The 15,014-nt window shown below is 42.5% G+C and overlaps 1 protein-coding gene across 2 annotated transcripts in view; it reads left to right on the top strand.

Moving 5' to 3' along the window:
* foxp4 (forkhead box P4) overlaps positions 1 to 15,014 on the top strand; it is a 226,470-nt gene that overhangs the window by 196,713 nt on the left and 14,743 nt on the right. The window contains exons 12-17 of one of the 2 annotated variants that reach the window (XM_049472009.1): positions 1,236 to 1,437; positions 1,946 to 2,022; positions 2,679 to 2,780; positions 9,973 to 10,094; positions 13,425 to 13,457; positions 13,551 to 13,617. In XM_049472009.1, the coding sequence (XP_049327966.1) occupies positions 1,236 to 1,437; positions 1,946 to 2,022; positions 2,679 to 2,780; positions 9,973 to 10,094; positions 13,425 to 13,457; positions 13,551 to 13,617 (603 nt within the window). The remainder of the gene's footprint in view (positions 1 to 1,235; positions 1,438 to 1,945; positions 2,023 to 2,678; positions 2,781 to 9,972; positions 10,095 to 13,424; positions 13,458 to 13,550; positions 13,618 to 15,014) is intronic. The other variant, XM_022682717.2, reaches the window with a different exon arrangement.

Here is a 15,014-nt window from a genome sequence, read left to right as displayed (position 1 = left end):
TTTAATTCGCTATATTAGCTTGCTTCAAAACCCACCGCCATGCCATCTTCTTGCACCCGCATCCGCACCCGTGCCAACAACCTACAACCACCCCACCCCCCCTACACACACACACACACACACACACACTCCTCGCTCCGTCTTCGTTTGTTCGCTCGTTCGTTCGTTTGCACGTGCTCGTGATGGTTTTAATTAGAGCAAAACAAGCAGGCCTGGAACAGCCTCCCTCAACTGAAGCTTAAGAATGGTGCGAGGGGGCGGTGGGTTTATTGTGGTGGTGTGGCCAAGGGGGGAGACGCAGTGTTGTGGGGGGTTCAGGGGGTTCCCGGCAACCCCCTTCCTCTCTCATTCTCCTCCGTGCCCGCTAAAGCTAATTGGGCGGCGGCGAAAGGCCCCCCGAGAGCGCGGCTAACCGCAGCAGCAGCCAGCTTTGGCACACGCTGTTTGTTGCCAGATTGTGTTCTTTCACCCCTCCTCCTTTGTATTGTTTTGTTTTAGCATGACGCTAATTGCAGCCTATACACCGCTAAGGAGCTTTTTGTATACCCACGCGAGTGTGTGTGTCAAAGACTTGCGGGGGGCTTTGTTTGAATTCCGACGGCTGAGTGGGATCGTCTCCGGTAATGAAGTCGGCGTGCCAGCCCGTCCTGGCACGGATGGCGCTCCTCTCAGCATGGGAGTGATAGCAAATTGACAGCGATTACGCTCCCCCTAACGCTGTAATCAGGAGGCTGCAGCTTACTGTACGGCTTGGATGGGGACGTGGCCCTAGAATCTAACACAGCTGCGATGAAACACGCAAAAAAAAACACTTCGTACACTTTACTTATTTGAGTTGCCAATGCCATCGAAAGTGCTGAAGTATGGATTTATACCCCTCCAGCTTACCCATACCAATTGCAAGCTGGCAAGCTGGCATTAGTGATGGCGCCTATAGGTTCATGTATGCTTATCTGCTCCTATTCTTTTGGCAATACATTTCTAGTTTTCTACAGGACTTTTATAGTTTTATAAGCATGTAGGAGCATTTGCGCCTAATGTAATGACATTTACATAGTTATTACAATTACATATTAATTACATTAATTCCAACTTTTTTCATTCATTTGATTTCACGTAAAACCAGATTGGTTAATTTCACCATTCTTAAGTTATCACTGATGATAACTGCATTTCAGGAATACATTTTTGAATCTTAAATATCTCTGTCTCTATCTCTTTCTCCCTGTCTACAGCTGAATCTGGCCTCCAGCGGCTCTCTCTTGAAGCGGGACAGCGAGGGTTTCCCAGAGGGTTTACCTCACCCCCCCACCTCAGCGGCAGCCCCTATCACCCCCATGAGGCAGGGTCCCTCCGTCATCAGCTCCTCCAGCCTGCACGGGGTGGGACCCATCCGCCGACGCAACTCCGACAAGTTCTGCACCCCCATCGCATCGGGTCAGCAAAGCAAAACTGCAAAGTCATTCCAACATCATCCTCACATCATGTTATGCATCATTGCATAACTTGAATATTACTTATGTATTACACTATATAGTAAGAACAAAAGTGAGGGATGGAGTTCCATCATTCCAGAGAACATCATTCTTCCACAGCTCAAAGCTGGGGGGCTTTATACTCTTTTAGCTAGCCCATGCCTGGCATTTGGCACAGTGCCGAGAGGTTCATCTTTGTTTATTCAGCTTGTCGGAGACTCCTATTGTATTCTACTGGCAATACTTTTTTACTCTATAGGAATTAGACAAACTGTGGGATAGGTGCTTAGGAATAGTTGCCTCTTTTGCAACTACTACTACTATTCTGTAGTAGCTGTAGTAGTTACTGACATATAAATATTCACATTAATAGCCGTATTTAATTTGTAGCTAAAAGTGTTTTAAATGTGTTTCAATAGGATCATAAATCAATTAATCTTGTTTTGTGTGCTCTTTGGTTTTTTTTTCAGAGCTTGCACAGAATTGTGAATTCTACAAAAATGCTGATGTCAGACCTCCATTTACATACGCCTCCCTTATACGCCATGTAAGTCTCCTTCTTTTGTATCTATGGCTGATTTTTTTACATCGTAAAGTATGAACCAAAGTCTTAACCAAGGGTTATCTGTTTGGTACACTGAAAGCAATAGATTGATATGATGAATTCTGCCTTTCTGCTAGATTCTAACTACCTTTGAGTGCAGACGCCTCCCGCAGCAGAATTCCTTTCATTTCTGTTTATAAATAAGGATTAATCTACAGTTACAGTAGATACGCTTCACCCATACTGCTGCATGACATGCCTGCACAGCAAGAGAAGCCGAACTTCTGCACAAAACAAGTTCTTTTTATTTGTCTATTGATAAATTTGTCCAAAACATTTAAAAAAGAGTGTTTTCGGACTGCAAACAAATCAGATCATGGTCCTGTTGATCCTGCCCAAGACCAGCTCTCCTAGTTGGACCAGCACCTACAGTAACTGCATTCATAGCTATAGATTTATGATGACTCCTAAGCGTTTCTGAGTGTCAGCCATGCTGAAATGCACCTCCAGTCACGGCACAGTGCCCGCAGATGGCTCATCAGCTAATGTGCTTCTAATAGCAGCCATTTAAAATCACCACTATCTCTCTTTTTCTCTCTCTCCCTCTCTCTCTCTCTCTCTCTCTCTCTCACTTTCTCTCTCCCTCTCTCTCCCTGTAGGCCATACTGGAATCCCCTGACCGACAGTTGACTCTCAACGAAATCTACAACTGGTTTACACGGATGTTCGCCTATTTCAGGAGAAATACGGCAACATGGAAGGTGAGCACTTTTTTTGATTATTGTAATAAATAAATAATTAAAAGTTTAAGGATTATTTCTGAGTTCAGCATTTCTGCATAATTTTGTAGCCTGAAAAGAAAACTTTCCAAGCCAAAACTTCCTTACAATAAAAACTAATGGTTGGCAAATTTTCTATAGTACAGATAAAGTCTGATACTAGCCAATATAATTTGAGTAAATACCGATAGGGTATAAAAAATAGAGTCCATGAAGGCAAGGCAAGACTTTCCACTAGATTTTAAAGCATTGCTGTGCAGATTTGATTGCATACCTGACCCTTGGAGGCATGGAGTCAATGGGCAATACTTCTCTACTACAAGAACTAGACTACGAACTGTAGCTGTGTAATGCAAGCAATTGCACATCTGAGTTTGCAATTAGTGCAACTTGAATGTAGCAGCTTAAAGTAGCTGAATGTACAGTAGAATACATTCATTATAAAGGACGTCTACAAACATTTAGACGTACAGTATAGTCTACTTCCTGCCTTAACTCTGAGGCTCAGCATCTCCCGCCGCCACGCTGTCCCGCTGTGGATAAACTGCAGACCCAGTGAGTCAGCCCATTGTTCTGCCTGATGCAAACAGTAGTAAATTCTACCCCGGTTCCAATGGCCACTCTGGGTCTGGCCACAATACAGCCCACCAGCAGAACGCTCTGATAACAAGCAGCCGTAATTAATGATGCCGGCGCTCTCCCGTCCAGCCAGGGCATGACCCTCAGCCGCTCAAGCCCCCCTCTTCTGTTCCTTTTTCCATTCTCTGTATCACCGTCTCTTGCACCGTCCTGGTTTGCCCTCTCAATTGTCTATCAGGCATTGCTATGGGAGAGATAGCTATGTGAGGTTATGCCAGCCAGGCAGTCTAATGTTCTGTATACAGCATGTCAAATGCTAGTTGGCATTGGGATGACTGTTCTGGAGTGTGCAAGGATAACAGAGCAATAGTGGTTCCTCGGTTCGTACTCAAGCAATTCCACCCCACCCATTGTGGGATTTGAGTAAATTGACCAAATTACTAAATATTGGCTTGTTTAATCTTTAGGTGACAATGTACAAAGATCTCTAGAGTTGGGTTGAGTTAGACCTGCTTTTAAAAACTGGTTTTGAGAACCGTCAAGGTACAACCCATGAAAAACAGTTTCTGTGCCAAGCACTTAGAACTATACATTAAGAATTCTAAATTTCAAAAAGAGATTTCGAAAGTTTCCAAGTTTCTGGAATATTCTATCATGGCAACATTCCTCTGCCTCTATGATTATGCATGAACCTCTCTTGCTTATGGTGTCAAGCTGCTCTTGCTGGCTACATACACAGACACACACACACATACTTGTGCCCTGTGGCTTTGTTTTATCAGACCACAGGCACGTACTGGTGCGATGCCGCGCTTCCCTTATCTGCCACTTTAATTTGGCCTGCTTGATTAGGCTGCGCCCTGCTGCTCAACTGCCCGCTCTATCTCAGCTCTGCATCTCCGGCCCACCTCCAGCCCGCCTCGCTCTGTGGGACGCTTCCCCCAGGAACCCGGCCTCCTCCAGTCACGGTGCTCTGCACGTCCTGCCCCTGCCAACCAGACCCCCACCTGCGTGTGTTTACCTCTGGGCTTTAATGTCCAGTCGGCCGCTTCGCCTGCATGCGGTTCGGCTACCGCATTGCCCACAGTGTGGGGGAGCTGATACTGAAAAGCAATAGGAAACTCGTTTACCTCCTGCTTCGTCATTTCTCCTCCTGTCCATTGTAGATTCACTGTAGATTCAGTCTCTTTCTGTATATCCTTCATTAGCCTTTGGTGTTGGGACAACACATTAGGTTTGTCTTGACTTGCAGATGTTCTGGAACTGTGCTTGGGATGCATTTGGGATGTTGTTTCTTCCTAAATTAAGGGTATTAAATAAGAATTTATCCTGGCTCAGGCGACTAAGACTTTGGTCCAAGGATCATGAGTTTAAATCCAGGGTCAATCTCGTTTGCTATCAGCAGCCAGAGTCTGAGAGGGCATACAGCCAAGTATTCCATTGTGATGAGGCATTTGTTGGCTAATGTATCAGAGCTGGGGATCCAGCACTTTCCTTTGGGTGCGTATGATTCTGCAGTGGTGGCAATTGCAAAACAGGCAGGGTTGACTTCACATGCACTTGTCTTTACCCTTGTAGTGTCAGACCATTGCAAGCCCAGACAAGTTATGTGATGGAGGACTTCTAGTGAGTGAATGGGTTAATTGGTAGCCACTTCCACAAGCTGCAGCCCCAGCCTTTGCCCCACTCCTTGCAGCCACTAAAAGCTCTGGGCTTGTGGTTTGGGTCAGTGCAGTCAGTTTGGTCATTAGAGGTCATTAAAGGTATACTCTGGCTTCGTATGCAACCCATCAAATGCACTATCCTAGATCTCTCTCTCGACCTCACTAGTCATTAAAAAGCTCCAGAGTGTCCTACTCTCAGCTCTTGTACCCATATGGAGATGTCACTGGACCCCTGATCCTGGCGCCTTCTTACCAATGTGTCTCAAGTGCCTACTGGTCCAGGCTAGTCTTGCATAGTCCAGCCTGGCTTGGCCTTTTGGGCTAATTTGCCTGAGCTTTGAGCGACAGCATGCCAGAAAGAGAAAGTGAGAAGGTAGAAGGCAGTGACCTCTCTAGGCTTTAATACCCAAAAGCAGTGGGATGAGGTTAAAGATGGAGGAAAACGAGAAGAGAAGTCAAGAAGGTGGCAGGAATATCTTTAACAACTCATTTCACTTTTATGAAATTTAACAATTAATGGCTATATCCTCACTTTCTCCTCCTCCACCTCTTCCGCCACCTCTCTCGCTCGCTCTCACTCTCCTGCCAGTCGTTTGGCCCCAGTATTAAATATAGAAATGGCGATCTATGTTCTCCGGCACTCTTAATGGCCATCCATATTTCATAGAAAGTCAGAGCTGGGGAGCTGGGGGAAGTCATTGATCAGTCGGAGGCTGTCTCTTAGGTAGAAGATGGACACTGCCTGGAACCGCGATCCACCCCCATTTATCTTAATGCTCTTCTTGGAGTGCACGCTCCCACAGTGTGTTTGCTTGCGGAGGGTTTTTGATGTCTGCCTACAGTCATTTTTTGAGGCCTGCAGTTCAGTTTTGTTCCTGCAGTTCCAGCTCAAGTCAAGTTGAGCAGAGTTTTATAGCTTTATAAATGATTGCTGTACTATCAAACAGGGAGCAATCGTTGAGAATGATGGGTGTCTAGAGAATCGAGAAGAAATGTGGTGTCATCCCATGGATATTCAGGCTGAAAATGGAATGAAATGATATTTGGCCTCAAACAAGTGAATGTGAGGTGAAAGTGGGTTACTGGAGCTCAGTACAAAAGACATGCCCAGCCATAGGGACTATATGGGTAGCCCAACTGAGAGCCATCTGAGAGCTTCTACACTGCACGAGGGGCCTAGAAGGTGCCTAGATTAAGGTGAATTTTAATAATGGGGCACATTTAAGAAGGGAGGCCAGTTGGTACCAGTCTTGGTAATGACACATTAAGCAAAAGACCCATTCAGAGATCATGTCCATTTGGATCCCACCTAGCCCACATTCCACCCTTTGGTTTGACCAATAATGGAGAACACTGGTTGCATGGTTTGTTGAGATGCATTGATTTGGGTGAGCTTGGATTTTTCCCTGTGTCAAACAAGATCATACCAGAAAAGCAAACCAGACTAGGCCCCAAGCCAAATCTATTCAGACCAAACAAGACCAAATTACACCAAACCAAACATACCCAAGCCAAACAAGACCAGACCAAACCAAAGCAAACCAACTATATGTGAGAAAATGCCCTTAAAATGCTTTGTTTTCTAAAAAGGTGTGGATGACACATAGTAAACATGTCTTAAACTACCCATCACAGGACAAAATACTAGTAAAAACAGCGAGCCCAACTGCATACCCCTCGGAATAGCTTTATTACACGGCTTTCTATGCTATGAAGCATCCAGCCCTGTATAAGCACATTATTATAAACTCTGCCTGGCACTGCTTAATCCTGCTGTTGCACCGGCTCCTCTGGAGTGTTTTCATCAGTATTTAGCCCCGCGCTGGTCCCTGCTTTATGCGCTGAGCCATGTGTAATTTAATGGCTGTTGTGCTAAAGATGAGTGCTTAGCCTCGTGTCTTGGCGCTAAGCTATTCCGTATTTAAGCCCATTACAGCGACTTGTGTTCTGGAGTGTTTAATGGATGGCCGGCATTTAGCTGTGTGGGTGTCTGTGCGTTGTTTAAAATGGCTGTGCCTTAACGCTTTAGCTCATTCATTCGTTAGCCCGCAGGTTCGTTAACACGGCCGCGGGAAGACAGATAGCCACGGTGCGCTAAAATGGCGGACTCCTGCTTTTTTTTTTTCCTCCCTCTCTTCCTTTTGTGCGGTGTGGGCACTGACACTCGAGGACGCAAGACACACCGTTTGACACCCACGTCACGACAGACTTCTGTCCCTCTCCAGAGCAGCCACCCCGTCACCCGTGCCACACACACACACACAGGCGTACATCTATGCCCATCCTCACCCTCACCCACCCGCAACCGCACCCACACACCCAGCCAGCCAGCCAGTCAGCCAGCGAGGCATTTTGTTTATGTCTGCCAAGGCTGACCCCCTTTAAATTGCTGCTAATGTTTTAACTGGGAGAATTAGTCTTTCATCACGGATGGGAATGCAAATAAAATTGGCGAGGTGGCAGGCTGAAATTGGGGTCATACTAATTTGCAAAACCAAGCATCATCGCTCCTGCATGGGGGAAATTTATTCAAAGGAGGGAGGCCTCGTCTGATTATGGCACTTGTAATTACGGTTAGGAGTGATTCCGGCATCGGCAGCAGTCCCTCCCTCATGGATTAGGAGGGGGAAGAAGGAAAAAAAAATGCGTGTCAGAAAAAATACACAGGATTTAATTATACACGAATTAAAATTGGTAATGAAATTGGGCATGAACAAACTACAAATAGCAGATGAAAAGGAAGGGGCTTCCCTTGGGGGTGTTATTCTAGATAGTGGCTGATTAGTGAAATTTATAAAAAAAAAAAAATGGAGGGGGGGCGGGAACACTGACTGTTGGGGGGGGTGGATGGTTAGGATGGGGCAGATTTTTTTTGTTTCTTTTTCTTACATATATGTATATTTTTTGCGAAGAAGATTAAAGCATTATTATTATTATTGTTATTTTTTAAACTATTGTCTTTATGTCCTCACCAAGAAAACAATTAATAAAATGTAAATAATTGATTACAACGATGGATTATTATTATTATTTTTTTAAACAAATAGCATGTGTGGATTAGTTTAGAATAACATATACACCTCTACTTTTTTATATTATTTTTTTTAACCCTTTAATGCCTTTACCAACAAAAAACAATGGCTGTTTGTGTATTATTATTTTTTGGCGTATTATTAAATGTGTGTTGAATATTTTTGAAATATACAAAATTATAAATATTTCAGATGGCATTTTATCGAGAAATTAAAACAAAAAGACAGTTGATAAAGATGGCACAGCCATGTTCCACACCTTCTTCAATAAGATACAGCGACTCCAAATGTGTTACACCAAAAAGATAAGCTGAGCATGAAAAGGTTAATATAATATTTTTTTCACCTCCTACTGCTGTTGTGATGGTGTGGCACCCTATTGTCACTACCCCTTGGTGGAATGTGCACTTAATTGGTGCCGCCGCATGTGCATGTGTGCATATACTGTATACTGTATGTGTGTGTGGGGGGGTATTGTGTGTAATCATGTGTGTGTGTAATAGTGTGTGTATGCAGCGAGGAATATGAGATGAGGAGATAAACTCAACTCAACCCACACACATCCCTCTCCTAACTCCGCTGTGCAATCTGAAATCGTTTTTTTTTTTTTATCGTGCTTATCGTCACATCCAGGCTTTTAATTAGAAAGCAGGTAGACGAAGATTTATGCTATTATTAAAGACTGTTTATATGAGGCCCTACTGTAATTGCATTTCCAGCAATGTCACATGACCAGCTCTTAATTTTGCTATTCTCTCCCCCTCGCTCTCCTGGTTTATCTTTTTTCTCGGTCGCTTTTGCTTCCTCTCATTTGTTTACATTAAATATTAAAAATGTTTTAAACCACGGAGCACTCATATGGATGGCACACCTTCTTGTTATTAGCCAAGCCTACGACCATGCCTGAACCCTGGGAACAGCTGGTAGGGCGAGACCCCTGATTCCAGGACTACTTGTAGACCAGCAGAACCATTTTACTGGAGTATCTCATTGTATAAGCCAAGCCATGACCATGCCTGAACCCTGGGAACAGCTAGCAGGGCAAGACCCCCTGGTTCTAGACACACTAAAGTATGATACCAATGGCTCCCCTTGGTCTTCCCCTGAACCAACAGACCTCCAGAGTGTAGGGAATACACTCTAAGGCTGCTCAAAGCTCCCCAAACAAAGACACACCAAGAGGCTCAAGCATCTTATTGCTTATGGTGACTGAAACCTGGGCATGGCTATTGAGTCAAGATTCCCTAGTTCCAGAACCATTTTACTGGGGTTTCTAATGGCTAGTGGTTCAAGACCCCTGGTTCTCAACCACTTAACCATGATGATACCAATGGCACCCCAGTGACCTCCAGAGTGCAGGGAAACACAATCTGAGGCCAACCATGGAGGTACCACTAACCAATCTATCTTAAAACCAGGCAAGGGTCTTGCATGGCATAAGCCAATCCCAATTTTGTGCCTCAGTCAAAGTTTTACAGGACCTCAACCAAGCCCACACCTGCCATACATGAACGCTGGGCATTGCTATAACTTCAAGACCCTTGGTTCTCAACTACCGAACTATGGAACCAATGGCACCCCTCTCCATTTCCCTAAACCAACAGACCTCCACACACTCTGTGGCAAACCTTCGAGGTGCCACCCTTGCTAGCATCCCAGAACCAGTATAGGGCCCCACGTGTCATTAGCCAAGCCTATGACCATACCTGACCATACAAGACTATGACTATACCATGGCTAGCGAGTCAAGATCCCTGGTTCTCAAACACCAAACTTGAATATAGGATGTGAATATTAATACCGAATTGGCAAACCAATGACCTCCATTTTCACAGATGTACGTAAATGTTTTTCAATTAAACTTTTTTCTTTCGTTTTCTATTTTTCTCGCCTACCCAGAATGCCGTGCGCCATAACCTGAGCCTGCACAAGTGCTTTGTGCGGGTGGAGAATGTCAAGGGTGCCGTTTGGACTGTGGATGAAGTGGAATACCAAAAGAGGAGACCACCAAAGATGACCGGGTAAGTAGACCCCTTGAACCCTTTTCGTGCCGATCTAAAGCCAAATAAACAATGTTAATGCTTTATAATGATAAAACTTTATAATGCTTTATAATCCAAAATGCTTTATTTGGGATTATAAGCAGAAATGTGTGTGAAAAAAGGGGTGATATATCAAACTTACTTGATTAATTTCCACATGAATAAAATAATATAACATTCAAATATATGATTGACATACATACTTATTGGTGAAGTCAGTAAACCGGAAGACATCCTTTTATTACTGTGTAAAATTTGATACAGTAAATTTCCTGGCTTAACAGCTTCAGATTACATTTGATTGGTTGATGGGCAGTGGAAAGCCATGGGCACTGTGGCATGATGCCAGGTATCAATGCTACAGTGGCATAATGCCAGCCCTTTGAAACCCAATCAGAGCAACAACATCCTGTAAAGTAGGTGGTTCACCTACACACTAAGGCCCTTTCAGCCATTATTAGTCTGTAAAAGGTTACAGACTATGTGTACTGTTCAAATGTAATTAGGTAATTACGGTGCATATTTAAGTATGCAGTCAATTACACTGTCTACTCACAATCATAAAACACTACAATAAGAACAGCAAAGGAACAGACAGCTAACTTTTGAATAATGTAATGACTTGCTTAACTATGCAGTCCCTTCTATTTACATTGCATTTAAAAACATTACACTACAGTAAATTAAAGTTCAAATAAATTCTTTGAGATCTATTCAGTACAGCATCATTCTGTACACTAGAGCTTTCAGCTTTTATTAACCCTTAGTTACAGGTTATTTCTTTCATTTATTTGCATTTGAGTATGTCGTTAATTATGTTTACATTTATATGTACCAAAAGCCTGGACTTTCATTTCCAACCTTTCAGAATTTACTTCGATGCTATGCATCTTTATAAAAATAAAACACTGCAAAACAAACAGCTAAACAACAGGTAATAGAGCATTGTGAAAAATTATGTAAAATAGGTGTTTTTTTTTCTCAAAATTCCAAAACTTTAACTCTCCAGTCCCAATTTCTAGCGTATTTGCATGATATTAGGTGCAGTCATTTGTGTATTCATTTAAATTCTGTAAAATTATGTAATCATTTATTATGCATTTAGCATACATTGACGCACAGTCGACTTCTACATTTACCTAAAGGTTTCCAACCTTGTAGTCTGAACAACATTGCGAAAATGAAACACATTGACAGTGTAGAATATGCAGAACAAATGGCAGGATATAGAAATAGGAAAGGCCACGTGTCTAAAGATTCAAGATGTTATTCTCTCGCTTCAGCCGTTATTACAGGTGTTACAAACCAGCTGGATGCAATAAAGGCTGAACGGCTGTTTGAGTAAAATAGAGGTAAATAGATTGGTTGGGTCTGGCAGCGGGTCTGGCAGTGGGTCCGGCAGCATGTGGGCCGCGGCGGGTCTGCCGGCCGGTGGGTCCTGCCTGTGAGCGAGGAGGTAATCGCTATTGGCGGGTGTGATTAGCCTAATGGGCTAACCATCATTACCCTATTGCTGCCTGTGTGGTGAAAAAGCACAAAGGTCTCTTTTGTGCTGTGTGTGTGTGTGTATATGTGTTTCCCCTCGGTGTCTGTAGTGTTTAGCGAACACGGCAAGCAGATGCACGGCAGAGGAACGCGCCGGCTCGCATTTGTGCAAACAGATGTTAGCCGCTTTCTCAAGGCCTGCCAGCGAGACGACAGCATATTACCCGCTGACGACTGGCTCGCCACATTTCTGCCTGCAGCACACACCCTGAGCATGTGTGTGTGTGTGTGTGTGTGTGGGTGTGTTTATACACAACAATACGCTTTGTCAGATTGAATAACTGCCGACGAGCCGCTGTGTGTATTCATGTTTTTGGGTGTCTGCTCGGATGCACGCGCGGTGTTGGCGGTATTATTGTAATGGCTGCTGGTGCTCGGGAAGCTCTGCGTAATTCACTGCTCTGCCTTTTGTCACCCGGAGCTTTCGGTTCTGCCTGACTTGCGTTCTTCCACAGTGAGGGTGGGCCAGAAGGCAGTGTGCTATTATCGTTATTGGAGGAAATTATGTCACAAGACAATTTCCTGAGTCTTTGAGACAGTCAGTCAATAAACAAATAATAAGTAGCTGATTGGATGTCAGCTGCATTAGGTAATAATTGGAAAAACACATGGAAAAAAAAAGTTCCACTTACATCATCATCAACGTATAACAGTGCGTATCCATGTACTTCCATAATGAGTAAAAAGGGTCATTACGATATGAATACGATATGACGTAAACCATGATAGCGTATAATAACGTATAATGTTAGTAAAGTTAGTATCGGTATTTATTCATAACACCAAAATCAAACACATAAAACACATGCTGTACATTAAAATAAAATATTGAAAACACCATATCTATAGCGACTAACAGTGTGATTTGTTAGTATTGTTACTGAGGGAATTTATGTCACAAGATGATTTTTTTAACCGGTGTCTTAAAACACTAAACAACTGTTTCTGCCATAAACAAAGAGAAAAAAAATAGTAGTTGATGAATAAATAAACAAACAGCAAGTATCTGATTGAATGTCAGCTTGATAGGCAGTTGTCTAAATGTATTAATTAACTAAACAACAGTTTAACAAGTTAAACATGGTAAAACAAAGCTTTACTGGAGCAAAAAACCCTAATAACGTTCAATATATAAGAAGGTTTTATTCGTAAGTAATTTTGAAAAAAAAATAAAAAATATATATATATATAGATCCATACATCATAAATTATGAAACTATAGTGCAGCCTAAACACTGGAGAGTTAGTTGGCTGTGACACTTTTATAATGTTTTATAACTAACCCCCCAATTTCTATTGATCCATTTATGAAATAATGAGACAGTGAGTTAACAACAACTGCTCATATTCATATTTAGGTAAAAACTGAAGGGTTAAAAATAGTTTTTAGGCCTGATTAGGCAACAATTTGTCTGTTTTTTGAGAAGTGGAATACACACTTTTACACATGCATTTCTGGGCAAGCTGTGAGATGTGACATAACCATTACTGAAATTTAGACAAGCATGTGAACTGAGGCAGTGGGGTAATAATACAGGATTTTACATATTTCTAATATGCACTGGTTAACACAGCGTTACTCAGTTCTTGTGAACATGCAGTAGTTTTGTCAAATTCACGTTAAAGTTACATTGCAATTTCTGGCATGCTGAAAATTTTTTTAACATTTTAAAGATTCTATACATGCTGTATATATTGGTGCTTTAACAGTATCTGTTGCTTTTGCAATTTTTATTGACTTGAGTTTTCCATGTTATTTTTTAGTAACACTTTAAGCCAGCCTGAATATCACTTAATGTGAGTTGCCATATTACAGTCCAATGTCCAATTACCAATAGACCAATAGAAGTGCTCCAAAATGACTATGTCTCTTTCCTCTGTCTTGTGCAGAAGTCCCACTCTGGTGAAGAACATGATCTCTGGATTGGGCTTCGGCTCACTTAATGCCAGCTATCAGGTAAGTGTGTGTGTACTGTATATATATGTATATATGAGAGAGCGAGACAGAGAGAAAGAAGCACACATACACACATATATATACACACATATGCGTACGCGTACACTCTCAGGCGCAGGCCAGATCAAGCGCACAAGGGCACTGATATCAATTTCCTCCACTAATTAGCACATTCTCCCAAACCTCCTCTTCCCTTCGACCCCCCCACCCACACGCACACACACACACTCATACACACACACTCACTCACTCTCTCTCTCAGCCAGCCCGCCGTGATTTATAGCATCAAGTATTTGTCAATTAAGGTCACAGCATAAAATTAGTGTCTGTCCTAGAAAATCCATTTGAAAGCCACTGTGTCACGCTGCTGAGAATCTGCTCGGCGTTCCCTGCTCAGAAACCCCAGTGTACACTAAACGTTTATACAACTCTAGAAAAAAATAAGAGACCACTTAAAAATGATGAGATTCTTTGATTTTACCACATTGAAAACCTCTGGAATATAAGAATATATTGAATTTTTGCACCAGGGGTGGCATAGAGTTATCCAAAAGCAGTGTGTAAGACTGGTGGAGTAGAACATGCCAAGATGCATGAAAACTGTTAATAAAAAACAGTTTTTTTTCCCCAAATATTGATTTCTGAACTTTTCAGAATTTTTTCCAGAGCTGTATGTATACTACATGGGCAAAATATATTGTTTCTTCTGAAATTAAAAATCAAGGGTATTAAAAATCAAGAGATCGTTGTCACGCATGCACATCCAGAAGACCTGGTGAATGTGATTGTGCAGGGTGCAATTTTGTACTATGCCAAATCACCCTCGGTCTTCATTACAGGCATTTTAAAACCTCCAAACCTTTTCTTTCATTACGATTGTCTAATTTTTCATATCTATTTTCAAATATGCAGAATTTGGGGTTGATTACTAGTCCTACTGATCTGAAATTATTAAATTGAGTAAAAAGTGAACAGCCAGTATAAATAACTCCCTAATTTTCAGCAGAGAAAAAGGGTTTTGTATCACCTATTTAAGGCCTATTATGTCAGTGATAGTTCGCTTCACTGCGCTATTCCAACAGGACAATGCTCGTCCACATACTGCACGCCATTAGGAACCTCTACAACTTTGTTAGACACTACTTCTCTATGTGTAGCTCAATATATATGACCAAGGGTCACTCAGATCTTTTGCGTCTGGTAACTTTTATCTTTCTTCCGCATAGCATTGCAATCCGACACAGACAGAGTGTGAAGGAGTGTGTGTTTCTGTTTCTTACTATCAGGGGGATGCATCCACGTCTGTGACTGTGTGTGTGTGTGTCTCTTACTCTGTACACATCTATCTGTCTGTGTATATTTTTCCCACACACTGTGACGGAGCAGAGATGGATCTA

Source organism: Astyanax mexicanus, chromosome 24 (genome assembly GCF_023375975.1).
Source record: "Astyanax mexicanus isolate ESR-SI-001 chromosome 24, AstMex3_surface, whole genome shotgun sequence".
NCBI lineage: Eukaryota > Metazoa > Chordata > Actinopteri > Characiformes > Acestrorhamphidae > Astyanax > Astyanax mexicanus.
The sequence above is the reverse complement of the archived record's forward strand: the minus strand, read 5'-3'. Positions and strand labels throughout refer to the sequence as shown.